This window comes from Gossypium raimondii, chromosome 4 (genome assembly GCF_025698545.1).
Source record: "Gossypium raimondii isolate GPD5lz chromosome 4, ASM2569854v1, whole genome shotgun sequence".
Classification (NCBI taxonomy): Eukaryota; Viridiplantae; Streptophyta; class Magnoliopsida; order Malvales; family Malvaceae; genus Gossypium; species Gossypium raimondii.
The window spans coordinates 16,400,891-16,427,894 of record NC_068568.1 but is presented as its reverse complement, the minus strand read 5'-3'; the positions used below and the strand labels follow the sequence as shown (position 1 = coordinate 16,427,894).

Genomic DNA, 27,004 nt, shown 5'->3' with positions numbered 1-27,004 from the left:
ACCCAAACCCTCCCATATTTCGGGTCGGGCGGCACAGGTCTAACACCTACCTAGCAATATTTACTTTTACATCAAGCTTGGAAATTAAGGAAATAAAGCATAATAATTTTAGCATGAAAATTATTGACAGGAAGTATCATGATTGAAAATTTCTTATTGTATACTCTTTACGAAAGTAATTCATCCAACTATTTTGTCCAATGACCTCGTCATGTGTGTGTTACCCTCATATGATATCCTTGATTCCTTTGAGTTAAATCCGTTCACTCAATACAATCATGTTTTATCTCATTGTCTCCATTGTGTCTTTTTAATGATTAATATGACCACTGTCAACAAATGACTGTGATAAATTGCTCGTTTGAGAACAAACAACCGATGGCCACGTTTCATATTTATCAATCCACACAATGCCAATGAGAGAATATCATTAACTCTTTAATTGAGCTATGAATTCCACTGTTATTAGTAAAGTCATGCCATACACAAGTCATGTACCCAACATACAGGCTATGAGCTCAATCATATTTAGAGTATAAGTATCCAATTATATCAAAGCGCATAAGTTGCATGCGCATGATCAATGACTAACTCAGGATTTAGGTAAATCACACCATAAACGTCACAAGTGAATTAATTCACAAACGGATTCAGAATTAATTCATCTTGGGTTCAGTCCAATGTATCATTCTATCAATGAATACCAATTGGAATTGTAGATGACATAATAATCCTTCTCAGTATTTGAATCAAATGTTCACTTTGATTCTTTTACGGGATTACAGACTCATTTAGATTATCTACTGAAGTAAGTTGTCTTTCTCGCAATGTAAACGTTCTTTACAATATCACTTATCTTCAGTTTGAACTTTAGACAATCAATGAGCTAATATTTGATTGTCATAATTTCGTCATGCATGCAAAGTATAAAAAACATAAATACAAAAGACATAATAGTGAAATGTGAAATTAACTTTATTTATTTATTTACCGTTCAAATAAATAGAAAACAGTTACATGTTTACTACAATATGAGAACATTTCCCAATACAATTGAGCTGCGATTGAATAATTTCTCTTTAACATTGCATCATTTACCTTGTACTTGCCATTCATTTGCTTCACCACTAACTGTGAATCTATATGGATGATTAGATCCTTCACTCCTAGCTGGCATGCTAGTTGCAACCCTGATATCAAAGCTTCATATTTTGCTATGTTGCTGGATGTTTGAAATCCAAAAGATAATTCGTATTGTCATTCATTCCCACTAGGATCAACCAGAACTACCCCTACTCCTGACCCTGCCTTGGCTACGGAGCCATCAACATAAACTAACCACCTTTTTGAATTATCTGCTATATCTACACCCTTCTGATGTGGACTAACTACTAGGTTGCGTGCAACAAATGGAAAAGAAATCTTAGAATAAAGTGTAAGCTCATCACATATTATTGTAAAAATAATTAGTTAAATTATTGATGTTTGCCAATGTTCACAGGAGATTGCAAATAACGTACACGTTTAACTTCATATAACGTTCATTACCAAGTATTTCAAGTTATAAACTATATTACTTGCTAGATCAACATGCTTCTCAAAAACGCACTTGACTATAAAGTTAGCTAATATCTGCCTTTTTATTATTGTTCTCTAGGCGAACTCCACGTCGAACCCAGCCAACTCGATACTCCACATCGTCACCCTTCCTAAGGTATTAGCTTTAGATAATACTTCCTTTTATAGGTTGATTGGTCATGACGACAACTGGATGAGCCTGGAAGTAGGGAAACAGCTTGCGAGCTGCAACAATCAGAGCAAAGATAAATTTTTCAAATTTTGAGTACCTCGATTCGTCGTTCTAAAGTACCTTACTAACATAGTATACTGGGAATTGGCGAACATCTTCTGCTCTGACTAGGATCGCTGCAACTATTTCCTTTGAAGTAGCCATATATAAATAGAGGGTTTCTCCCACTCGTGGTGACTTCAGAAGTAATAGAGATGTGAGGTATGATTTAAGCTTTTCAAAAGTTGCCTAACATTTCTTAGCCCATAAAAAGGAGGTCCTCAAGGCTTTGAAAAAATGAAGGCATTTGTCCGCTATCTTGGAAATGAACCTGTTAAGTTCCACTATTCTTCTCGTGAGGTGCTAAATATCCTTAATAGTTCGTCAAGGAGGAATTTATAAGATAGCACGGATTTTCTCTGTGTTCATTTCTATCCCCCTCTCTTCCCCTCTCTCAGATCATGATACCTAAGAACTTGCCAGCTCGCACGTAGATAGCACACTTCTCCGAGATCAGCTTCATGTTATGGGCCCTCAAAACAGCGAACATATCTAACAAGTTCCACACATGCTCATCCATAATCGTACTTTTCACGAACATATCATCAATATAGACTTCAAGACCACGTCCTATCTGCTTCTTAAAATTTTATTCACCAACCTTTGATAGGTTGTTCCTGCGTTCTTGAGGCCAAAAGGCATGACTTGATAACAAAACAACCCCTCCTCAGTGATGAAAGTTGTTTTCACCTAGTACTTTGATCCAATAAAATCTGGTTATAACTTGAAAAGGCATCCATAAAGCTCATGAACCTGTGACCTACAGAAGCATAAACTAAATGATCAACCGAGGGTAAATGGAAGCTATCTTTGGGGCATGCTTTGTTAAGGTTGGTGAAATCAATACACATCCTCCATTTGCCGTTTGCCTTTTTCACCATGACCATATTTAAGACCCAGTCTAGATATTCAACTTCCTTGATAAAACCTGCCAACAATAGTTTACCTACCTCTTGCCTCACGACTTCTACAACCTGCGGAGCAAACTTCCTCTTTTCCTGCTTAACCGGCATCGCTTCAAGGAGTATATTTAGCCTGTGGACAATTACCTGTGGGTCTATCCCTAGCATATCTACTGCTGACCAGGCAAAAACATTCGAGTTCACCTTCAAATAGTAAACCAAAGTGTTCTTTTGTTCAGGTAATAATACTAATGAAATCTTTATTGTCCTTTCTTCGTCATCATTGAATAGCTGTAAAGTATCAGTATGCTCTGTTGCTTTAGGTTTCTTACTTCTTTCTTCATCCCTCGCATCTAGGTTGTCCAAGTCTAAGGCTTGAGTAGCTAACTCTGTCCTCTGTGAACTCTACCCCCTGGTTACAGGCTCTCGTGCCTGTTTCACAGACAACATATGACATTTCCTTGTTGTTCGCTGGTCAGATCGCCTGAACTTGATCCCTGTCCTTGTCGAAAATTTGATCTTTATAGAAAATTTTGTTACCACCATCTTCACTGTTCTCATTATTAGACGCCCGAAAATGGCGTTAAATGCCATAGGATGGTCCACAATAAAAAACTGTACATATTCTGTAGTCGTATGCTCACCATCTCCCAAGGTAACTAGCAAAGTGATAGAACCCTTCACCTTAACTCGGTGGTTCGTAAAACCATACAGCAGGCTAGCCTTGGACAAAACTTGTTCCTTCAACCCCATCTTTTGAGAAGCCTTCTAGGTTAAAACCTCCACCACACTCCCATTGTCGACCAATATTCTTCTAACTTCGAAACCTGCGATCATTACTGACACAACCATTGGGTTATTTCCCTCTTTGTCACACACTAGCTCCTCATCGTCATTACTAAACTCAACACTCTATTTTCCCTATTAACACTACTTCTTCGGTGTATTAACTAACACGGCACTTCTCATGTGAGATTTCCTCTAAAAATTAGAACTTGCTCAATCCTCATCTATGCCTACAATCACGTGGATAGTTCCCCTGACCTTCTACTTACCTTTGGGATCGCCACGAGAACTCTGACCCTACTGAGTAGTACCCTAGTTCACAAATTCAGTGAACTCACCATTTCTCACTGCCTCTTCAATAGCATCCTTCAAAGTAAAATAATCTTCAGTTTTTTCCCCACATCATTATGGAAACACACCTATCACTGGAATTTGACCTCCTCGTACTGTGCCTCATAGGAGATGGGTTAGGCAAAATGCCTAAACTCTTTACATGGTTCAAGATATAAGCACGAGTAGCATCCAATAGAGTGTAGGCTTCAAATCTACCTTGAGGGATGCACTTCATTGTCTGCTCGGGCTGATATCCTTGAGGAGCCTTGGGGAGAATTACCCTGTGCATGCGTTCATTTCTGTCTGTTGCCTCGGGCACGCAAAGCCTGATTAGATAGCCCCTGTCTGATGTGAGCTCATTCTCTTTCTTTGAACTGTTTACCATCTTTTTGAAATGTGTCATACATCACCCTTTTAATCTCTTCTGCCTCCGCAAACTTGTGAGCCCGCTCATATAAGCCTGCCAAACTCTTGACCTGTTATTAGTCAAAGAGTACTGCACATGTTTATTTTGCACTCTTATAATGAAGGCATCAATGGCCCACTAGTCATCAAAGTTCTTTGTATCTAGTGTTATTGCATGAAATCGTTTCATGTAGTCCTAGAGAGACTCTCATTCTCTCTGTTTTATAGACATTAATCCTATAGAACTGCTCATGATCGTCCTGTGAGCCCTGAACCTTCCCAAAAACATCAGACCCAATTTGGAAAAACTTCAGCTGAAGCATTGAGGAAGTTACAAGTACACATCCTTCGCACTTCCCTTAAGTGTTGTGGAAAAAGCTTTACAATTCGTAAGGTCCGAAACTCCCAATACGTTCATATAGTCATTATATTACATCAAGTGGGTTTGTGGGTCTCTCTTTCGTTCGAACATGTCTTTTAAGACCTTGAAATCACGTAGTAGACTTACTACTACTATCTCCAAAGCCAGCAGATTGTTAGAATAGAAAAGTTAGTCCATGTCCCAATACTCGGGATCGACCTAAGGCTAAATGGAGCTTAGTTGAACATGAAATTAATCATACTCGATTGGGGTTTAAGAGTGGAAAGGCAATTGCACCAAAATATAAAAAGAAGAAAGAAATGGAAGAAAGTTTGAACAAGAGTATGCTTAATTGATTTATCAATTCAGGTGTAAAATCAAGTATGTTTCCAAGTCAGAATTACAAGCATTTATATAGGCCTCTCGAAAAGCTAATTTAACATGATTTTCTCTTAAGATCATGTTTAACTACCAACACAAAATCAAATTTTTTCTAAATATAGGATTTGACCATATCAAAAATTTGATCTTTTTTATCAGCTTAAAAATAATCTTACAAATTTCAACTCAGCCCCTTGTCTTGTTTTTTTTCCAATTTAGCCCGATTTTGCTTGTTTCTGAACTTCGGCACTCCAATTGCGTCACTGATAAAATTTAAGCAGGAAATCATAAGTTTAGTAGCATTCTATTAAAAAAATTATCAAAAATAGGTACATTAAACATACGAAATCAGCTTGCTATCAAATTCCTGCTTGTCCTCAAGCATGTTGTATATTCTCATACTAGAAACCATTCAATAATTTTGTTCCAAAATCAAGTCTCATTCAACAACCATGTACAATGCAAATAATTAAGGTGTTAGCATGAATAAGAACTTACTCATTTTGACCAACAAGTGTTTATAAAATTTTAATAATGTTCAAAATCAACCATTTTACTAAATTGAACCTCAATCAAACTTGCAAGACGATGGTTTTCAATCAAATTATTCAACAAAGTTGGGACATAGTCAAATCTTTTTATGCAAGATGAGATGAAAGCACAAGCACATCACTTCGATTACTCAATTTGATCCGTATCTAGAAACATGAAAATATACACACTTTTTCATGCCCTTTTTAACTCAAATTCATGCAGTTTCGGTAAAATTCTTGTCGAAAAATAAATAATAATTTAAAACAATTAAATTGCACTCAAATTATGAACATGTTCAATTTTTTAATTAATTTTATATCAAATTTAAATTATTTTCGACAGATTTGCACAAAGGGCGAAAAACAGCTCGGCAGACACGACTAGAAGCACAAAACCGAGAAGCAATTTTGAAGCATCAAGTCGAATTAATTTTTCAGCCTAAGACGGTCCAAATTATGTGTATTAATTAATAATATAATTAATTTTCAATTTAATTCAATTTAATTTAGGTTAAATAAATTATTAATTAATTATGAAAAGTAGCCCAGTTGAGCTTAACCGAGAAAACCGATCCAACTAAGCACTGGGTAGCCCAAAATCGTCCCACATGGTAACCCAATCAGCTTGTTTGGCTCACTATTTGGCTTGCAAAATAGCCCTTGCAGACTCCTTCAAATTGCATTCAAACCCCTCCATTATTTCTGTCTTTCTAGATTTGCCCCTACCTTAAAATAGCAAGTTTGAAACCTTCAAACTTGCCACATGTGTGGCCGGCCATGGGGGAACTCTATGGCTGCTGATTTTTGCTAATTTTAGCAGCCATCTCAACCTATAAATATCCCATTTGCTGCTCACTTCAAACACATCTCAAACGCATTCATTTCTTCATTTCTCTCTCACTTTTCTCTCTTCATTCCCTTCCATTGTTCTTCATTTTCTTTGCCTATTCCTTTTCCAATTTCACCTCTTGAAATAGAGTCATTCAACCACCATTTGCAGTAGCATTCAAGTGTTCGTGGAAGCCTCGGTTCAACAAGAATAAGCGGAGAAGGAGGAGCGGAGCAAACTAGTCAAGCCTCGGAGAAACACCGAATTTGATTCTTATTCCTTATCCTTTTTAATTTTATTGTTGTTATTATGAACATGTCCATGAATAATAGTAATGTTTATATGTTTAATTTAATTAATAGACCTTAAATTTAATTCGTGTTAGGTTGATTGCATTTTGTCTACTTAATTTATTAAAATTGTGTTTGTGTTGTTATAGGCCTCGGTAAGATGTTTGATTAAGTAAAACCATGACTAAGTTATTCTTGCATTACAATTGTAAGGTAACTAATGAATGAATTATTTAAACGGATTGAAATTGTAATTAATTGACACGATACTTAATCAGTGCATGTTTAATCATCTAAGGTAGCTGAGGGTTAAATTAGCAACGGTATCTAACGATACATTAGCCTTGCATAACTTGCAAGATTATTGTCATTAAACTATTTCAAGGTAGAAATACATTGTATCTCACGTAATCTTTTATTTGCTTATGTTATTTAATTAATTGTTTGAATTGGCATAGAGATATATACAAGAGATTATTTTAATTTCATAAGTATGTATGTGCATTAACACATTTGCTTATTAAAATTTGTTAAATCGGTTGAATTGACATAGAGATATAGTCAAGAGATAAATGGATTTTGGTAGGTAAATATGCTCATAAGTTAGCAAATTACCGAGTTGCCGTGAATTTATTCGTAACAACATGAACATGAGTTTAATAATTATAAGTTAAGAAATGTAATTAATCTAACACAATTATGTCATCTTGATTAAAATCATCTTTTGAAATTGCACATTGGAACTTTATTTTATTTTATTTATTTTACTTAGTTAAAATCCTAGTTTTTAATCACCTCTTCAAATCAAAATATTTTTCTTCACCAAAGTATTTTTAAAATTGCATTCATAAATAATTCTTTTCACAGTCCCTGTGGGTACGATAACTCGACATTTACTTGTCACTTTATTACTTGTTGCGATTGTGTACACTTGCACATTTCCGTCGTTCCTAGTTTTTGGCGCCGTTGTCGGTGACTGTTTTAAAAGACATTGTTTGTGAAATTGTTAATTTTGCATTTTGGTCTTTTTTTCTATTAAATTTTAATTCCATTTTTATGTTTATTTCAGGATTTTATGAGTATTGATCAAATTATTGACTTACTCTCTGTAGACCCTAAAATTGAAAGGATTTTCTGACGAAGAAGAAGACAAGCGAACCAAAGAAAGACCGAAGAGATGAATTTTGAAAATCCAAACGAAAATCCAAGAGGAACATTCGCTTATAATAATCACAATCCAATCATTGATGCTAATGACAGAAATGTGCCATTCGACAATGTGTCATACCTCTATTCAACAAGCTCAATCCGAGTATTAGAAGACCCGAAATCGAGGTACAACAATTCGAGCTGAAGCTTGTCATGTTTCAAATGTTACAAAATATGGGTCAATTTAGTGGTGTTCGTACTGAAGATCCTCATCTTCACTTGAGACTGTTTATAGAGGTGGGTGATTCTTTCAAGTTAGCCAGAGTACCCGAAGATGCACTACGATTGAAGCTGTTCCCATATTCGCTAAAGGACAGAGCTTGAGCCTGGTTGAACTTATCGCCACCAAATTTAATTTCCACATGGTAAGAGTTAGCAGAAAGATTCCTCATGAAGTATTTCCTGCCTAGCAAGAATGCTAAGTTGAGGAATGAGATCACTGCTTTCCAACAAATGGATGATGAGTCTTTATATGAGGCATAGGATCGATTTAAGGATTTATTACGAAAGTGCCCTCATCACGGCATTCCTTAATGCTTTCAAATAGAGACTTTCTATATTGGTCTCAATATTCATACTAGAATGATGGTGGATGCTTTGGTAAATAGAGCCTTTCTTTTTAAGTCTTATAACGATGCTTACGAAATTATTGAAAGAATTGATAACAATAACTATCAGTGGCCAACCAACCGAGCAACCTCAGAAAGATGAGTAGCAAGAGTACATGAATCGGACACACTTGCTTCTTTGGCGGCCCAAGTATCCTCTATGTCTTCTATGCTTAAGAACATAATTGTAATGGTTTCAATGGTAATCTGTCAGGTCAGCAGCCGAACCAGTTCAAGAATATTTCTTGTGAATACTATGGAGATGGCCATTTCTTTGAAAATTTCCCATCGAATCAAGAGTCAAATTATTACATAGGAAATCAGAATTGGAATGGTCCGTAATCAAATTTTTACAATTCTTAATGGCAGAATCATCCAATTTCTTCATGGAGTAATCGATGGGCAGACCATAGTGACTCTGTTATGCCATTTTGACCAAATTATCCATTGAAATATTCTTAACAAGTGCAGCAACCCCCACCAACTGAATCTTCAAGTGATCTTGAGAATCTGCTGAAGGCATACATAGCGAAGAATGATACCACTTTAAGAAATAAAGAATCAAATGGGTCAGCTAACCAATGAACTTCGAAATAAACCCCAAGGTATTTGGTCGAGTGACACATAAAATCCAAGAATTTTAGGCAAAGAACATTACAAAGTAGTCTCTTTGCCAAGTGGAAAGACATTGGAGCCCAAGGTGGTTGAGGTTCAAGATGAGTTTGTTGTAGCTCAAGACAAAGAGGAAGTTCAACCAAGTGTTGAAACTCCTGTATCACAGAAGTCAGATTTAGTGATCCTTAATGAGGTAAACTCTAAACCATTTAGTTCTAATTATCTAACACCCTTGTCAGATGCAGAGAAAATTTTCATATAAGAGTTGTCTGGTTAAAGCTAAGATTCCATCATTTCCATATCCTCAATGATTCTAGAAGCAGCAATGGGATACTCAGTTGAAAGAATTTTTCAATGACAAGGTGACTTTTAATGACTTCGATATTGCTAAATCCCCAGATGTAGTTGAAGACTGTTCTGCTATTTCCAAGATGGAATCGCTGGCTTCTACAGAGCTGGAGCTCAATTCTGTAGATGATCCGTTAGAATGTATTCTGCTAGTGGATTCACCGAGTGATGATGAAGATGATGAATGCTTGGATTTGTTAGAAGCTAAAACGAAGTGATTCACACATGTTTTCTTTCCCTAATAAGATGTTGGACAGATTTGATGGGAAAGAATATGATTTCTTCCTAGATGGTTATGGTTGGTATGGTAATTGGCCATTTGACACCACCATGGTCAATGACGATCCTGAATAAAATAGAGGGAGTTCTCTTCACTTTCTCTATCGTTATTTTATATTTTTAGTTTTTTTTCTCATTTGAATAAAATGGTAGACTTAGATAAAATTTTCTTTGGTTCATTACATTAATTAAAACTCAGTCTAGGAGATTGAGACTTAAGCGGGACCATCTGTGACCCCTTCAATCTTTCTTGAGAGTTTAATTTAATGTAACTTTTCAAAAAAAATATTTTTCTAAGTAGCCTAAAGAATTTAGGTATTTGTTTTGTTAAATAAAGGGTCAACTTTTAACCCCAAGCACTAACTTCTTTGAGTTTTTTTAGTTTATTTTTAGTGCATGAGCTTAGGATCCAAAAAGGAGCTGTCATTGAGCTTAAAGCACTACTAAGAAGGGAATATTCAACCCTTTTCTGCATAAACCTATAGCCCTTACCTTGCTCCACCGCCACTCCCAAGTAGCCCAATAGTGCATCTCACTTATCCCTTTAATGTTGTAGCCCTTAACTCCCTAAATCACCACCCCAAACACCTTCATTCGAAGTCACCAACTGCCGTACCTAAACTATCCTTAAAACTATCACCCTCTTCAACTCTAAACCTTACCCTCAGCTACTCACCCACTTTCCCAATACTGAAACCACTTTTAACAGATTTCCTAAGTTTGACGCTGAGAGTCCCTTTATCTAGCACCATTCCACGAAATGAATATTTTGGTATAATGGCTATGCTGCAACACATGTAGTTGCAACAACAAGATTACTAGAGGTACTCAAAAATATGAGATGACTCAATCAGAGATGCATTTAAAAATATATATTTCATAACTCGTTTGTTTTTGTGCTTGAATTTCTAGACTTTATACTCGAACCATGGACTCCAATGTCGAGGAAGGAAAAAGATGAGTCAGATTCTGAGGGATCTATAAGTAAATTAAAAGGGGGGATCTTTACTTTATTTCATTTTCTTTCCTAGGTTATTTATGTTTTAGGATTAGGTTCTATTAGGATTTTTATTTTTCGTACAATAAAACAAGAGGTGGAAATCATAAATAAAAATGAATAAGTTGCAAAGTACAAAGTGTGGCAATAGATATATACATGTCTAGGATTGGATCTAAAGAGAGCTTGGTACTTAAGCAGTCAAATTGACTTACCTCCTATTTTCTAGAATCCTACCTGGTGTATAGTATCTATTTACTTTTAACAATGAGGACATTGTTCATCTTAAGTAGGGGGAATCGAAAAATTGAAATTGTTTCCACTCAGAATAAAATTTTCTTTTAATTATGATTAGGATATATTTTGTTCAAAAATTTGAAATTTTGTTAAGTATGCTAGACTTCAGTATAAATAAAGTTCAATCATTTCAATAATTGTTATGTTAGCTTAATTATGACATAAATGTATTTTTAATAAAGCATGCAAATCATACCATAAAATTTTAGTTCCTTAGGAAAGCTAGGCATGCATGAAAGTTTAAGTCTCTAGAATTGACTTAGTAATTTCTTGAGGAAAAATCCTAGGAAGCATGGAATGTTGAAAATTATTTAGGCAACTTTTGTTTGGACCGTTTGAGCCTTTCAAGCCAACCTTGATGAATTTTTTTCCCTTGAAACCCAAATTTGAGACTATATGGCCTAATTTTATTTGAACCTTTGCAATATTTAGCCATTACGTTTCTCTTAATTATCTTTAAATTGTCTCAAACACTAGACTTAGTACTATTCAGAATATTATTTGAAACAAGTTTGGGGGAATTGACAAGAAGTATCAAATGCTCAAAAAAATTTGTAGTATATACAACAAAATGCTCATAAAAAAAATAGAGCATATGCACTCGAAAGAAATAGATGTACAAAAGAGCATGTGAAAGCAAAGTAAGTTGGTATATTGAAGATAATTATTTTGAATGTCTGATTGAAGCTGAGTCTAGGGTTTTTAGCCTAAATTTATCTATCTTTTACCTACCCCCAGCCTATCCACGTTACAACCTTTTTAAAGACCTATTGATTTAAGTTTCTATGCTACCTACATTAGTGGAGAGAAATTGCTATGTTCAACATATGAAGGCATAAGTTAAACTTAATGATTGCAACTTAATCTTGAATAAGGGAATAAAATCAAATTGGTAGGGCTTTAACATGTCTTTATTAGGAAGAATTTAGTCTATTTTTGCTATCATAAGAATAATTTCTATTAATTTGAACGATATGTATACTTAAGTAGTGTAAATCTCAAAATTCCTGTTCTTGAGCATAAGTATACCAAATTCATAATTTTGGGAAGAAGGTTGTTCTGAAGGAATTTTTCAAAGGTGTTTCCAAGAAATTATTTTCAAATTTGTGCATTACTCGAGACGAGCAATGAATTAAGTTTGGGGGTGTAGAAACACAAAAATATACACACTTTTTCATGCCCTTTTTAACTCAAATTCATGTAGTTTCGGTAAAATTCTTTTCAAAAAATAAATAATAATTATAAAATAATTAAATTGCACTCAAATTATGAACATGTTGAATTTTAATTAATTTTATATCAAATTTTGATTATTTTATATAGATTTACACAAAGGGCGAAAAATAGCTTGGCTGACACTACTAGAAGCGCAAAACCGAGAAGCAATTTTGAAGTATCAAGGTGAATTAATTTTTCTGCCTAAGATGGACCAAATTATGTGTATTAATTCATAATATAATTAATTTTAATTTAAATACAATTTAATTTGGGTTAAATAAATTATTAATTAATTATAAAAAATGGTCAAATTGAGTTGAACCGAGAAAACCGATCCAACTGAGCATTGGGCAGCCCAAAACCGTCCCACATGCTGACCCAATCAGCTTGTTTGGCTGGTTATTTGGCTTGCAAAATAGCCCTTGAAGACTCTTTCAAATTGCATTCAAACCGCTCCATTATTTATACCTTTCTAGATTTGCCTCTACCTTAAAATAGCAAGTTTGAAACCTTCAAACTTGTCACATGTGTGGCCAGCCATGAGGGAACTCTATGGCTACTGATTTTTGCTAATTTTAGCAGCCATCTCAACCTATAAATACCCCCATTTGCCGCTCACTTCGAACACATCTCAAACCCATTCATTTATTCACTTCTCTCTCACTTTTCTCTCTTCATTCCCTTCCATTGTTCTTCATTTTCTTCCCCTATTCCATTTCTGATTTCACCTCTTGAAAAAGAGTCATTCAACCACCATTTGGAGCAGCATTCAAGTGTTCGTGGAAGCCTCGGTTCAACAAGAACAAGCAGAGAAGAAGGAGCGGAGCAAACTAGTCAAGCCTCGGAGAAACACCGGATTTGATTCTTATTCCTTATCCTTTTTAATTTTATTGTTGTTATTATGAACATGTCCATGAACAATTATGATGTTGATATGTTTAATTTAATTAATATGGTTTAAATTCAATTCGTGTTAGGTTGATTGCATTTTGTCTACTTAATTTATTAAAATTATGTTTGTGTTGTTATAGGCCTCGCTAAGATGTTTGATTAAGTAAAACCATGACTAAGTTATTCTTACATTACAATTGTAAGCTAACTAATGAATTAATTATTTAAACAGTTTGAAAATGTAATTAATTGACACGATACTTAATCAGTGCATGTTTAATTATCTAAGGTAGCTGGGGATTAAATTAGCAACGATATCTAACGATACATTAGCCTTGCATAACTTGCCAGATTATTGTGATTAAACTATTTCAAGGTAGAAATACATTGTATCTCACGTAATCTTTTATGTCCTTATGTTATTTAATTAATTGTTTGAATTGGCATAGAGATATGTACAAGAGATTATTTTAATTTCATAAGTATGTATGTGCATTAACACATTTACTTATTAGAATTTGTTTAATCGGTTGAATTGACATAGAGATATAGTCAAGAGATAAATGGATTTCGGTAGGTAATTATACGCATAAGTTAGCAAATTACCGAGTTGCCGTGAATTTATTCGTAACAACATGAACATGAGTTTAATAATTATAAGTTAAGAAATGTAATAATCTAACACAATTATGTCATCTTGATTAAAATCATCTTTTGAAATCGTGCATTGGAACTTTATTTTATTTTATTTATTTTACTTAGTTAAAATCCTAGTTTTTAATCACTTCTTCAAATAAAAATATTTTTCTTCACCAAAGTGTTTTTAAAATTGCATTCATAAATAATTCTTTTCACAGTCCCTGTGGGTATGATAACTAGACATTTACTTGTCACTTTATTACTTGTTGCGATTGTGTACACTTGCACATTTTCGTCGTTCTAGTCTCTAAACGAATTATTTTCCCCTACTCATGGCAGTCCGGTGAGCGAAGTGTTTGCAAGTTTTGGTTTGTCACTCAAATCTTTTAACGCGAGGTGAGATGGCAGTAATATTAACAGTAAGCGATACTTTTGTTGTAGCAATCAAACATTGACAGTAAATTATGTCAAACAATGAATTAATCTTTGGACTAACTTATTGCTCGCATAAAGTACCTTATAATTGTCACACATTTATCACCACATATGTCATTGAAATTTTGCCAAATATTAACTTACTTTTGGATCAATTAATAAACGCATGGATCAAAAAAACATATAATTATCTTAATATTTTAAATAAACTAATCTACGCAAAAGAGGTCACTTTGGTGGCATTTTGTTTCAACTAATTTATTTAAAATATTAGACATCCTTAATTAAATCCCAAAGCCAAAATTTGAATTTATTTGTAACGCCAAAAAATTTTAGTTTTTGAATTATTAGGATATATTAAAGTGAGTTAACCTGGTTCAGTGGATAGGCGTTATGCTTGTGTGCGTGAAGTCCTGGGTTCAAATCATTTCCCTTTAATTTTTGTCTAAACTCTTATTTTTGAAATTTGGGCTTAAATATGATTTTCATGCAACGAAAGACAGAATGAGCGTGCTGGTTTAGTGGTAAGGTGTTTGCTTACCCTTTGGTCATGTGTTTGAATACTTGTGTGTGCAAAACATAAATATTTTTGCAATGTCCTGCTTGTTTCGTCCATATGGTAGAATTGGGGTTGAATTTAAACTCTAAAATTTGATAAGTGGTTAGTAATAAGATTATGTGGATATTATTTTTGAATTATTTCCAAGAAAATCCCAAAAAAATCTCTTTTACTTTCCCACTCCCTCTTTCTTTTTTCCTTTTTGCCGTCCATACTGTTACTTTCCCCAAAATTTTCCTTTTCATTTTTTGCTCCTTTTCATTTTACTCACCGAAACTATTCTCTGCTCATAACTTTTGTTTTTCAATTCTTTCTCTATTGTTTCCAAACCCTGTGTTAGTTGGCGTGAGTTTCTTTGTTTGAATCTTTTCCGGTTGTTCCAATTTTTGGGTGTTGGTTGTGCGTATTTGTGGTATTGGGTAAGATAATAATTCTTTTTGGTTGATGTGTAATCTTTTGGTTATTAAGTTCCTTACAAATAAAGTGGTTTTAGTGTTTAATTTATGTGTTTTGGTGCAATAAGGAGAAGATCGTGAGACGGTTGATCCTCTGGCAAACTAAGTTTTTATTTAGGTTGTTGTTTCGTTCAAGGGTAAGTGATTTTGCCCTTGTAGGGGCAATTTTGTTTCTGTAATTAGGTCCGATTGTTGATGGTTGTACTGAATTAGTGCATCGGCTTAGTAAAAAACATGCTAATTAATTCGTGTGAATTGTCGATTTAGGTACGAAAATATTCATTCTTGAATCTACATAAAAAACTGACCAGGTGTGTGACTCGATCTTATAAAAACAAGGAACGGTAGAAAGTAAAAAAACTCATTGTCGGTGTCACATAGTCAAGTGGCAGACCGTGTGAGCCACACGGCCATGTGCCAGACTGTATGGACCACACGAGCTCGGCTATTTGGGCCGTGTAGGCCATACGATCGTGTATTAGACCGTGTGAGCCACACAGCTGTGTGCTAAACCATGTGGAGCACACGGGTTGGGCTATTTAGGGCGTGTGTTAGGTTGTGTGGGCCTCATGGGCGTGTGATCCCATTTTTTGGGAAATTTCACCTAGAGCTGTATTTGATTTGTGATGCGTATTTAGCCACTTTGTATAGTCTATACTGTATAAATAAGGTTTCAAAACATGATAATCTGATTGTATGCTACTGTATGAATTTTGAAATATATGTGAATAATTTTTATTCTAATAATTCTAGTAGCATCTCTTATGTGGAAAGCATGCATGACATATGTACATATGATATCTATTAGTATGTACATGAGCATTCGGGTGGGAATATGAATTAACGAAGAAAGTGTTGGCAGTTTAATAATCTGCCTTATCTGGTGGTTTAAACCACATATATCTATTCTGGTGGCTTGACCACGTATCTGTTTTGGCAACTTGACTGCATTTTTCTGAAAGTGACATATGCTTACTTATTGGTGTCTGGGGTTGGAGGGGTATTTAATACCCTATTTAGTGTGTAGGCATGGATGGAGATGGTGTGTAGCGAATATAGGTAGGATCTGAATATGCATCTAACTACATATCTGAATATGTTTCTGTATCTGAATATGAAAACACATCTGATTCTGTATATGATCATGCATCTGAAATGTATTTGTTAATTTATGTGCATCTGATTGTTGCTTGGGATGTGTTACATACTGAGCTCTAAGCTCACTTTTTGTATGTTTTTCTCTCAGGTAACCAACAAACTAAGGACGAATCAACGTAGTAGGAGCTCGGTTTAAATTATTGATTTTAAATTCTGTTGAGTTTAAGTATTATTTTCAATTTGATTGTTTTTGGACTTTTTGGGGATTGTTATTTGTTTTGGATTTTATTCTTGCTTTGAACCGCTTTATCATCTCTTTTTTTAATATTTTATTTCAAATTGCAATGCAATTGATTTCAAAATCAAACTACGATTTTCAAAACTCTGTTTAATTTAATATTTCCACTACAAAATCAAATAATTTTATAAGTGTTTTTCGCAATTCAAATGAATTAACCGAATAAGGTGTTTTTCCTAAAAACTGAAAATATCATTACCAAGTTTTGTTTTATGTTACATTTTCAAATTTTAAATTTCTAATTTTGAAACGAGCGTATGTAATTCCTCAGGATTCAGCCATAATGTCTAGGCCGGGTATGGGGTGTTACATTATTTGTTTCAAAATATTTCAAATTTAAAGTAAAATAACTTGAATAAAGGTAATTACATCTCAATATATTGACCACTCCATTAATATTTCATTTTTGAACAAAAATATTAACTTGTAAGTGACATCTTATTGTAGTAATCAAAGACTGAAAATAAAAACATGTCGAACAATAAATCTTCCTTTGGGCCGATTTATTGCTCACATGTAAAACCAAATAATCGTCACATGTTAGTTACCACAGTTGCACATATAATTTTGTTAAATATTAACCTTCCTTTGTGCCAATCAATATTAAAGTAGCTTAAGTTATATGCACACAACCTTTTATATTTTAAAACAAAATAATTTCAATAACATATATAATTTTGACAACTTATTATTTCAATTAAGTTATTCTAAAATCTATATAAACATACAAATATTCAAATTTAAAATTTTCATAACAATAACCCATAATAAGGTTGTCTCATTGCTAAATAAGAAACCGAATACCTTAACATTTGATGAATTACCAGTAGCCATAAATTTTCATAATAAAATTCAAATTTATTGTTCGGGCACTATTTTGGCTTGCCGCGTGTCTTAACGCGGATGGGGTATAACATTATCCCCCCTTGAGTCGAGAGGAGAGTTATAAAGTTGCCCTCTTTGAGATGCTTTGACCTGCTAACTTTCTTTTACAGGTTGGTCCAAATGGTGACTTTGTTTTATGGTGAAATATTTAGCTTTACTTGAATGATAGTTTTCTTATTTATGTTTAGTATAAAAACATGAAATGATGTGAATCCACATGTTAGTTGCATTTAGAATGGTTACATTGGTAAATGATGATTTGGTGCTTTAATGATATAGGTTAGATTTGTTCTTTAAACTCATTTGGTCAGCATAAGTTGTGCATTTTACGTAAGTTGTCCACTTAGTTACGAGACATGAAGAATAGGTCTCGAGACATTAGGAGCAACAATGACCATTTCGAGAAAAAATAACCGTTTCATACATTTTTCAGTTTCGGTCTCGAGACCAGAAAACATCATACCTAAAATAGATGTGTCTGTTTTAGGTCTCTAGGCACGAATCTCTTATCTCGAGACATCCAAACATCGAAACTGATTTAAGGAATAGGGGAAGCATATCTTGAGACCAATCTCAAGACATGAAAGGTCTAGTCTCGAGACATAAACCCCAATGTCTTGAGACATAGTTACTTCGAAGTAAAAATAATTAAGAAAGACGGGTCTCAAGACAAGATTCTATTGTCTCGAGACACATTACTAAACTTTGGCATTTTGAGTTGGATTCAAGTCCTAACTCTAATTTTGAACCCGTGTAACCCTGAGATTCGATTAATTAAAGATATTCAACACCTATACTGCATGTATGTGGTTTTGAATGATGATTCATTTGATATGAGTGCAAATTTTAAGCTAAATTCATAATAAATTAAATGAGCTAGTCTGAATTGCTTCAGCAACATAATATAACATCACCTACTTGGATCTAGTGACCGAGTCAGGTGTGGGGTGTTACATTGGAGAAATTTCTCATATAGTAATAAGTTCGAACTTTAAAAATAAATTATTAGGAAGGATAATCATGAAGTTTAGACATTAATGGTAAACCAAACATGAAAAGTATTAAAAAAAAAATCACTATTAGCTTCCTTGATTTTTGTAGGTGTTATGATGATGAGAAAGCTCAAGTCTCAACTACATCATTGCAAACAATTGCCTAATCTTTTCTTTCGAATATCCTGTCATTGAACAAAATGATCTCAATTCTTTTTTTCTTTTCAATTTCATCGAAGAAGCAAAGATTTTTTTATTTATTTTGTCGTTAAGTTTTTGGACTTAAAAGAAAAGTTCAAAAACTATGTAATCATGTTTATAAAAAAGGAAAAAGAAAAAGAAAAATGTAGTCATATAGATAAAGCCCATACCGAGAAAAATGGGCTTTCAAGAAGTCTGAATTAGTTGATGATTTGATTTAGCCATTCTATTGGGTTCCAATCAGGTTTGCTCTAATTTTATGCTCGTATTGGCACCTGGAAAATAATTTATATTCTATGGTAGCGTTTGGCATTTTTTTGTGTTATGATTCTAAGGGAATGTGATTGTTGGGAAAGTTACTTTGCAATGTTTGGTGTGCATTGAAAAATATTGAATAAAATCTTTGAAAAGTTACATTACCATACTTGATTCATTAAATACTTTCTTGAAAATATAATGATAATTACAAATTTACTTTTAATAAACAAAATAATATTCATATATTTAATATTTTATAATAAAATGTATTAGAATTAATTCAATTTAATTGATAAGTTTTAAATTAATTATTCTTATTTATAATTTTAATTGAAAAATTATTCCAAATTTATCTTGCATGAATTTTTAAATATAACTATGTATATATAAAATTTGTTTTGGAATGAATATTATAATGAAATTGAAATTTGAATCATTATACTGAAAGGAAAGAGAGGAAAACAATAGAAAATAAATATAATATGTAAACAATATACTATGTAGATGATTAAATATGCATATCGAAAAACTTACTTTATAAGAATCAGTTGAAATAACAAGAGAAGGAGATAATGGTTGCTTCTTCTTCTTTTTACGTTTAATAGATTAATATCCTAAACCAAAATAAAATAATGTTACTTTTGACTTTAATGTCTTTTAACTTTCCAACCTACATATATTTTTTACATACCAAATGTTGAAATTATTTTTCAATTAATTAAATTTTCAAGAAAGTTATCACTTTCCATCATACTAAATGTTTCTGTTCAATCTCAATTCAGTTAAGAAATTAAACAAATATATAAATATTGTTACGAGGAAATCTACATCTTTTGTATTTCGATGAATTTAAGAAAATATATACACATAATAAAATTTGAACCCATATCTCAACTTTATCACCAAAGTCACATTCGGTTTTATAACAATTTCTTTTTATCAATTTATTACATAATTTTTTTATCTACATTGTAGTTGTGACAAAATCTAGTTCTTATAATTCATGTATGAGCTGAATGAGTTGGTGTCCCAACTCAATTAAGAAATTACTAAAAGCCCTTTCTTTAACAAAGTAAGAAAATATATTATTTTGGGAGTATTTATATCTTTTGAATTCTAATAAATCTTAAGAAAATAGATACGTATAATAGTATTTGAACCCAACTCATCATGCTTTTCACTAACTCAATTAGGAAATTACCAAAATCTCTTTCTTCATCAAAGAAATATTATTTTGAGATTATTTATATCTTTTGAATTTTGATAAGTCTTAGAAAAACAGAACACATAATGAGAATAATAAGATTTCAACTCATCTTATCATAACTTTCACTAACTCAATTTTACAATTTCAATGAAAAATACATTTAGTTGTTATTTTATTTTTTAATAAATGTATTAATATATATTTTGTCCCTATTTGTACCTAGTTGGTACCTGAACTTATATTCCGTCATCTAAGTTAGCACCTCCATACTACCACTGTTAATTTGTGACGATGTGGCATTGATAGCCAATCCAACAATGCCACATGGCAACCTCTCAAAATTCCACATGACAAACATAAATAATTAAAAATAAAAAAATATTTAAAAATATATAAATTAATAAAAAAGTATAAATTCTTTTTCAGGTAAAGAATGAATCTAGAAAAATGGTTGTCCAGATATTAGTTTAGCAAGTTTATATTTATTTATTTTTATAAAATGTCAGTTATTTATATTATTATCATTTTTAAATTAAAATATAAAAAATGTTTTTACAACAAGAATGTACCTAGAAAGATGGTTGTTCAGATTCAAATGCATCTGGAGGAAATTTTGTCCACATTCATTCAAGACATGTTTTTAGTTGTTTTACATATATCTTTATAATTTTATATAAATTGTAACTTTACGACTGTGATTGTAACTATGGTTTTCAAACTCTGTTATTTTCATTGCAATGATATTTATTATCAGAACTCAAGAAATTAGCTTCACATTTCTATCTGCTGGCTGCTCTTTATTTTATTATATTTTATTTCTGTTGAACTAATCCAGCATTTTCATATAAAAAAAAAGGGATCTTAGGCTTTAAATAGGATAAAAAGTGTGAAGCAAGTTGAAGAAGGGGATGACCTGAATTTCCAGACCATTACATCAAACACATGATAATGTTTTTTATTTTGCTAACACAGACCATTTTGGAATAATTTTCACTTTCCTCACCCTTTTCAACTCCATTTCGGATATATATTTCAAATATTTAATTGCGTATGCTTATCAACTAAAGAAGGTAGGCATACAAGATTGGATGAAATCAACAATAATTTTACACTAAAACCAAACTACCTTTAATAATCATCTTCTGTCTCAGGGCATCAAATTAGAAACTGGTTTCTGGATACAAGATGATGATGTGTATATTCAGTTCTAAGCCACTAAAATGCTTTACATCCACTGTCCAAGGCTTATATTTGATCATTGTTATGTTACTCATTCCAATTTAAATATTAGACTTGATCCTCAAATTGTATGAAAAAGTTTTTGAAAACAATAAGTATATTTATGTGAAACATATATCATATCTCCAATCTGAAAAACCCTTGGACAAAAGATGATGCAGTTCTATCATTCCGATTTCAAGGTACTAGATTTGTTTGGTCTAATTTCCCACCCCCACAGCCTAACTAGTTGCAGAAATGGATAAGGTTGTCTATATTTATTTATTATTATTAATACGCTTGTCCGACTTTGTGTCCAATGAAGCTACGTTAACATTGCAAGCTTTATTAACTTAAGGAACTGTCATTTTAGCGATGACACTGATAGATAGACCACAAATATAAAGATAAAAGGAAGAAATAAACACCCTACGACATAATCTGGCAAATCAATCATTATAAGCAGTGACAAATTAATTTAAACTAATTAACTCGCACAAGCTTGAGACTTCAAAGTTCGCAAGAACTCAACCTTGTCATTAAATCAAGACCTCCATAAGTAATAGAGGATTTGTGATTTATTTAGTGAATTGAAATAGCATCACTTTTATATAGAGTACCATACCATTGCTTCAGCGTCAATAAGGTAAATACTGGATCTTACAGTACAAAAGTAATGATGAATTCAGTCTTTAAGAACAATGTATACGTATATAAACAAGTAGATTTACAGGTAATGCATTAATGGGTACACATTGTTAATTAAAAGCCAATGAATATAGACATTTGAACAGTGACATATTAATCCATGTTCCAGAGGGAGCCTGAATATCCCCATACATCATTCTCCTCATAAAACCATGCAGGATAAAAGTTGCATGAATGTGGTGTAGTAGTAGTAGTAGTAGTACTAGTAGTAGAGTCTAGCTGAGATTTAATTTCACTTTGATCACTTAGAAACTCTGATATCCAATCTGATAACCTGGTTTCATACGGAGAAGTTTCAAAATCTGACACTGGAGCAGCAGCATAACAACTGTTTTGAGTATCTGAAATATCCACAAAAGGATTGTAGCTTTCACCATTGTAAGTTTTGGAATTGGAACTATTATCATCTTCTTGTATGAATCGAAAATTTCCTGCTGAAAACTAAGCTGTTAGAACTCGGAAGTGATTGCAGAGGTAAATACGAGAGATACATATCAATCAGCTAAAAGGGGAATCGAAGTGCACCTTGGTCTTGAATTACTGCTTTCTTTCTTAAATGAGTTCTCCAGTAGTTCTTTATCTCATTATCGGTTCGTCCCGGCAACATTCGCGCAATCATCGACCATCTGCGGAAAAGTATGTTTAAAGGAGGAAAAAGAATAGCACAACTGATAAAAAAGAAAGTTGAAGAAGATGAAAGAATCTCACTTGTTTCCCCATTTCTGATGAAGTTTTAAGATGATCATCTCTTCTTCAGCACTGATACTGCTGTGCTTTAGATTAGGACGCAGATAGTTCACCCACCTTAACCTGCAACTCTTGCCACTTCTCTTTAGGCCTGAAATCAACCAACTTTATTAAGAAAAAGAAAGCTTTTCGTACAAGAAAAAGAAGGAATCATCACGAGTACCGGAAGCTTGAGCTATATAATCCCATCTCCGGCTTCCCAAAAGCTTCACAAAGCTTATTAATCGCTCATCTTCTTCCTCGTGCCAAGGCCCTTTACGCAAATTTTCTCCTTGCATGGCTGCTGTAGTTGTTTCGTTAGCCATTGTTACAGATGACAGATGAGTAGGGGACGTTTCAAGTGTTCTTATATGAGGAACTACTGATGTGGCAAAAAGTATGGCTAAAAAATGGAAAAGAAAGGGTGACCAGAAAATCTTACATGGCACCATAGCTGGAGAACACTACCTTTTGTGGGAAGTCCACAATTGGCTTACATGATTTCATCCTAATAAGCTTTTCAATTAGGTCATTCCAATAGGATTTTTTTTCCCTAATTGTTTTTCTTTAAATGAATGAAGATCATCATCATTTCTGTCGGTATATGCAGATGTCATTCTATGCTTCAACAATAACTGGTAATCTGAAGGTCAGAAGTGCAATATTTTATTATATCAGTAACGTAAGATGATCAATAAAGAGAAAGATTAAAGGATACGGATAGTATTAGGTTATAGGTAATATCTAAATAGAATAAAAAAAACGTTAAATCCTAAACTCGAGATTTAAGTAAGTTGATTCATATAGTTACCTTTAAATGATGGTATTTAACAGTCGAATCATCATAAATAAGATATGTCGTCCTCCAAATCCAAGAAAATGCGATTCTTCTAAAAGGCTAGCCGCCTAATCTTAGTGATAAGGCCTTTATTGGAGATGACTAATGAAGCAGTTCCATGAATGAAGCAAAGAATATTGGGATGGATGTTTGCTTGAACAAGATATACTTTAAAAAAAAAAATACACACATCTTATGATAGATTGAATAGTAGCGACGGCATAGGCTTGGCACCTATGCTTCTCAGCTAACCCCATTTAGGACGGTGGCCAGCCTGCAGTGCCACTATCCGAATCATAAATCTTGCAATAAAAATTACTTTAAGGGCTTATCATTTTACTACGGATAAAACTGCAAACACAACATAGATTACACGTCAATGGAATCAAGCTAAAAATGAGACCATATTTATTCAAATTGATGAACCAAACTCATAGACAAATGTTACAGTATCTAAGGATGAAAAAGTTCTTTATATATATAAGCCTCTTTGTGTTACCATAGTAGTATCTCTCCTGACCTAACTGTTTCACCTCTATTTAGTGAGAAAAGTGGGGGTAAAATACAAAGAATAGTATAAGCATCCTATTTACAATCACTCAGCTGGTCCACATGATGCAACTCTTCATTGCAACAACAATCCACTATACTCTGCAACCCATATTTGCTTCTGCCTCTTCTTTCAGTAGTTTGAAAAGCCTAACCGTTAGCGATCTATGAATGACTTGTTCATGAGGTTGACAGCATCATCCATGAACTGCATTACGAATCAAAAGTTGTTATGATTCACAGATTTTACATCGGCAAGCACTTTTGTAATAGTAACAAGAGCTGGGGCTCAAATAAATTACTTCACCAAACAATAAGTATGGAAACCAGACCATATTTCAAAAGGCTCTTTTTGGTTATTTCCAGTAGGGAGAGAACTCACAATAAAAAGAGTAAAAGAAAAGCAAAAACGATCTAAGCCACGCATATAACAAAACCATGTCCATTTCTTCCAAAAAAATATGGGCCCCTGACCCACCCTATCAAAACACGTAAGGCCTCTAGGCCACATACAACGTTTTCTAAACACGAAACAATAGGTATTTGCTTCATCACAAACTACTTTATCTCAACACCCCAAAACGTTTTCTAAACTTTAGTTCTTTACCAACTGGTTCCAAAAATTTCATGTTAACTTCAATTGGCCACACCTAGCAATAAGGAAAAGAAGAATGAGTACACCAGTCAATATGGATCCAAAAATATGTGTATACCAAGCAAGGCTTACACCCAAAAGATAAGAAAATGAAGATGAAACGATATAGTACATCTTTTGAGTTTATGTCGTCTTTTCTGAAAATGGATAATACTCTAAGAGTACTACATCAAAGAAGATTGAATTTGTAAGTTGTTATACCCTTCCCAAAGCATGTACGATACATGAACGTTAAATATAAAAAATCTAATCAAATGGTTGCATGGGAAAAATAGATATTTCTGAGAGACAAAGGAGGGGTAGTCACTTTATAGCCCAAAGTTAATTAGGATGAGGATAAAGGATCATGCAACAAAGGTTGGCAAACACAGCATAAGAACATGACAAAAGTATCTTTTGCTAAAACTAAATACAACAGCCAATGTTCAAGAAACCACTTCAAAGGGTCTAACACACTCCACAGTAAAATCTCCATAAACCCTTGATAAATCCATTCCTAGAAGTCCACTTGGGCAAGAATTTCATATCCAATAATCCAGGCAAAGGATTCACTTGTAATTATACTCAAGCTACTAACTGTTAGGACTTATATGATTAGGAGAATAAATAAGACATTGAACAATATTCAGAATATAACCCAATAGTTAGATTTGGGTATTGAATTATCACTTCAATGGGAGCAATTAACAGAACATTCATTAGAAAAACAGTCATAGTTTCCACCAAAGAAAGGAAATACCTTAAGACCAAGCAATCTACTAGGAGTAATGTGGCCAGGAACAATGCATCCGGGTCGGGCGGCTTCGACAATAGCGTCAGTGGCTAAGCCAGTTCCGACAGGGTCAGAGTGGTTCATGACGGCGAGGGCGTAATTGGAAAGAGGGGTTATGGGAAGACGCAGAAGAGGGGAGTGGTGGATTCTGGGGATGGATTTTGCAGCAGAGGCCCTCCATGGAGCATCCTTTCGCGAGGAAGCTCCTCCTTTCTTCGGCATGTCTGATGAAATCCAAACAAAACTTTGGGTTTGGGTTCGGCTCAACTCCTAAACTCAAAACAAGATGTAGTATGGAAAATAGAGCAAGTCCTCTAAAATGTGGATAGCATTTTATTCAACAAGACTTATCCAACCATAGTTTTGAAGTTGTATCGATTTTGAAAACCATGTTTTTATTCAACAATGCTTAGGCCATATCCAACCATATGGAAGAAAATTATAGACTTATCCTCCACTCTCTTTGGACACTAGTGATCTCTATGTCTTGCTGAGTTTTCTTTAGTAGCCATGGCGCCATACAAAATTCTTTAACTTCCTAGATAGAAGGCTACCCCCAAGACTGATTCACTTTAACATCACTGGATGATGCTCGGCTCAAGGATGCTAAATGTTGACATCAAAACGAACCAGAAATGCCAAACCAATTTATCGCATGATGGAATTTTTCAAACAGCCTAACTGATGCGAAACCCTGGAGCCAATTTCAACTTCAAAAGAATAAAACGAATTCAAAACCAAAAATAGGGTGTTGAGTATGCGCAGAAGGAAACTTGTCTCCATAAATCAGTCTTCAAATAATAAAGAAAATATTGAAAGTAACTTGGCCAGATAATAAATTTTTAAGGACCTTTTTGCGAAGACAATGTAACCAACTAATTAAATTTTGAGAGGAAGAAACTCTTTTACAATGCTTAATGACTATTTTTTTTTTATTTAAGCTTGATTTTCATTACTCTTCAATTTACCCTCTAGAGATCAAAATATTGTGCAAAAGAGTTCAAGTTTAATTTTCAATTGTTTGGACATTTGACTATATGGTATTCTGGAGCATGCATCATTCCTCCTTCCTCCAATCATCAAATTTAAAACATTAAAACATGCACCAACATTAGACTCACTTGCTTGGTTTTCAAATTTTGGATATCATTGTATTGTAAGTAAAGGACTGATGGTTAAAGCACCAACTCTTGTTGTTTGTTTGCTTGATATAGTAACTAAAGGATTGGTTAAAGTCTAAAAGCTAAGTTTGAAGAATCCTTGAAATCAGTTGTTCATATTATAGATAATATAAATGGAAAGATCAGATAATATCATAAATCATAAACAATATTGAAATTACTTTTAAACCATTTTAATGTTGATTTTAACACTTCTCAC

The 27,004-nt window shown here is 33.5% G+C and overlaps 3 protein-coding genes and 1 non-coding gene across 6 annotated transcripts; all 4 read right to left on the bottom strand.

Moving 5' to 3' along the window:
• Positions 1-2,535: 2,535 nt before the first annotated feature.
• LOC105767264 (uncharacterized) lies at positions 2,536-3,504 on the bottom strand. The gene is made up of 2 exons (XM_012586771.1): positions 3,172-3,504; positions 2,536-3,042 (listed from the first exon to the last, which is right to left on the bottom strand). Exons 1-2 carry the CDS (start codon positions 3,502-3,504, stop codon positions 2,536-2,538), a joined length of 840 nt encoding a protein of 279 aa, XP_012442225.1.
• Positions 3,505-8,298: 4,794 nt separating this feature from the next.
• On the bottom strand, positions 8,299-8,405 carry LOC128040773 (small nucleolar RNA R71). The gene has a single exon (XR_008195579.1). It is a non-coding gene; the product is annotated as a small nucleolar RNA R71 (small nucleolar RNA).
• A 13,662-nt stretch (positions 8,406-22,067) lies between these two features.
• LOC105767952 (transcription factor MYB27) lies at positions 22,068-23,426 on the bottom strand. Of its 2 annotated transcripts, none has more exons than XM_052629934.1 (4): positions 22,995-23,426; positions 22,793-22,922; positions 22,610-22,710; positions 22,068-22,518 (listed from the first exon to the last, which is right to left on the bottom strand). In XM_052629934.1, exons 1-4 carry the CDS (start codon positions 23,260-23,262, stop codon positions 22,178-22,180), a joined length of 840 nt encoding a protein of 279 aa, XP_052485894.1. In that variant the 5' UTR covers positions 23,263-23,426; the 3' UTR covers positions 22,068-22,177. The 2 variants fall into 2 exon arrangements, with proteins under 2 accessions (XP_052485894.1, XP_012443025.1); XM_012587571.2 differs by having other exon boundaries at positions 22,068-22,515; positions 22,995-23,425.
• Positions 23,427-24,030: 604 nt separating this feature from the next.
• LOC105767265 (uncharacterized) lies at positions 24,031-26,925 on the bottom strand. Of its 2 annotated transcripts, none has more exons than XM_012586772.2 (2): positions 25,592-26,882; positions 24,031-24,405 (listed from the first exon to the last, which is right to left on the bottom strand). In XM_012586772.2, exons 1-2 carry the CDS (start codon positions 25,844-25,846, stop codon positions 24,355-24,357), a joined length of 306 nt encoding a protein of 101 aa, XP_012442226.1. In that variant the 5' UTR covers positions 25,847-26,882; the 3' UTR covers positions 24,031-24,354. The 2 variants fall into 2 exon arrangements, with proteins under 2 accessions (XP_012442226.1, XP_052485376.1); XM_052629416.1 differs by lacking the exon at positions 24,031-24,405 and adding an exon at positions 24,412-24,847 and having other exon boundaries at positions 25,592-26,925.
• Positions 26,926-27,004: the final 79 nt, after the last annotated feature.

What these genes read in the sequence shown, in the direction of transcription:
- LOC105767264 (XM_012586771.1), bottom strand. Translation starts at nt 3,504, where the DNA reads ATGGGGTTGAAGGAACAAGTTTTGTCCAAGGCTAGCCTGCTGTATGGT. An exon ending in TGAAACAGGCACGAGAGCCT is followed by an intron (nt 3,043 to 3,171) that starts GTAACCAGGGGG and finishes GATACTTTACAG; the next exon opens with CTATTCAATGATGACGAAGA.
- LOC105767952 (XM_052629934.1), bottom strand. Translation starts at nt 23,262, where the DNA reads ATGGTGCCATGTAAGATTTTCTGGTCACCCTTTCTTTTCCATTTTTTA. An exon ending in CATCAGAAATGGGGAAACAA is followed by an intron (nt 22,711 to 22,792) that starts GTGAGATTCTTT and finishes ACTTTTCCGCAG; the next exon opens with ATGGTCGATGATTGCGCGAA. An exon ending in AGCAGTAATTCAAGACCAAG is followed by an intron (nt 22,519 to 22,609) that starts GTGCACTTCGAT and finishes CTTAGTTTTCAG; the next exon opens with CAGGAAATTTTCGATTCATA.
- LOC105767265 (XM_052629416.1), bottom strand. Translation starts at nt 25,846, where the DNA reads ATGCCGAAGAAAGGAGGAGCTTCCTCGCGAAAGGATGCTCCATGGAGG. An exon ending in GTAGATTGCTTGGTCTTAAG is followed by an intron (nt 24,848 to 25,591) that starts GTATTTCCTTTC and finishes CCTTATTGCTAG; the next exon opens with GTGTGGCCAATTGAAGTTAA.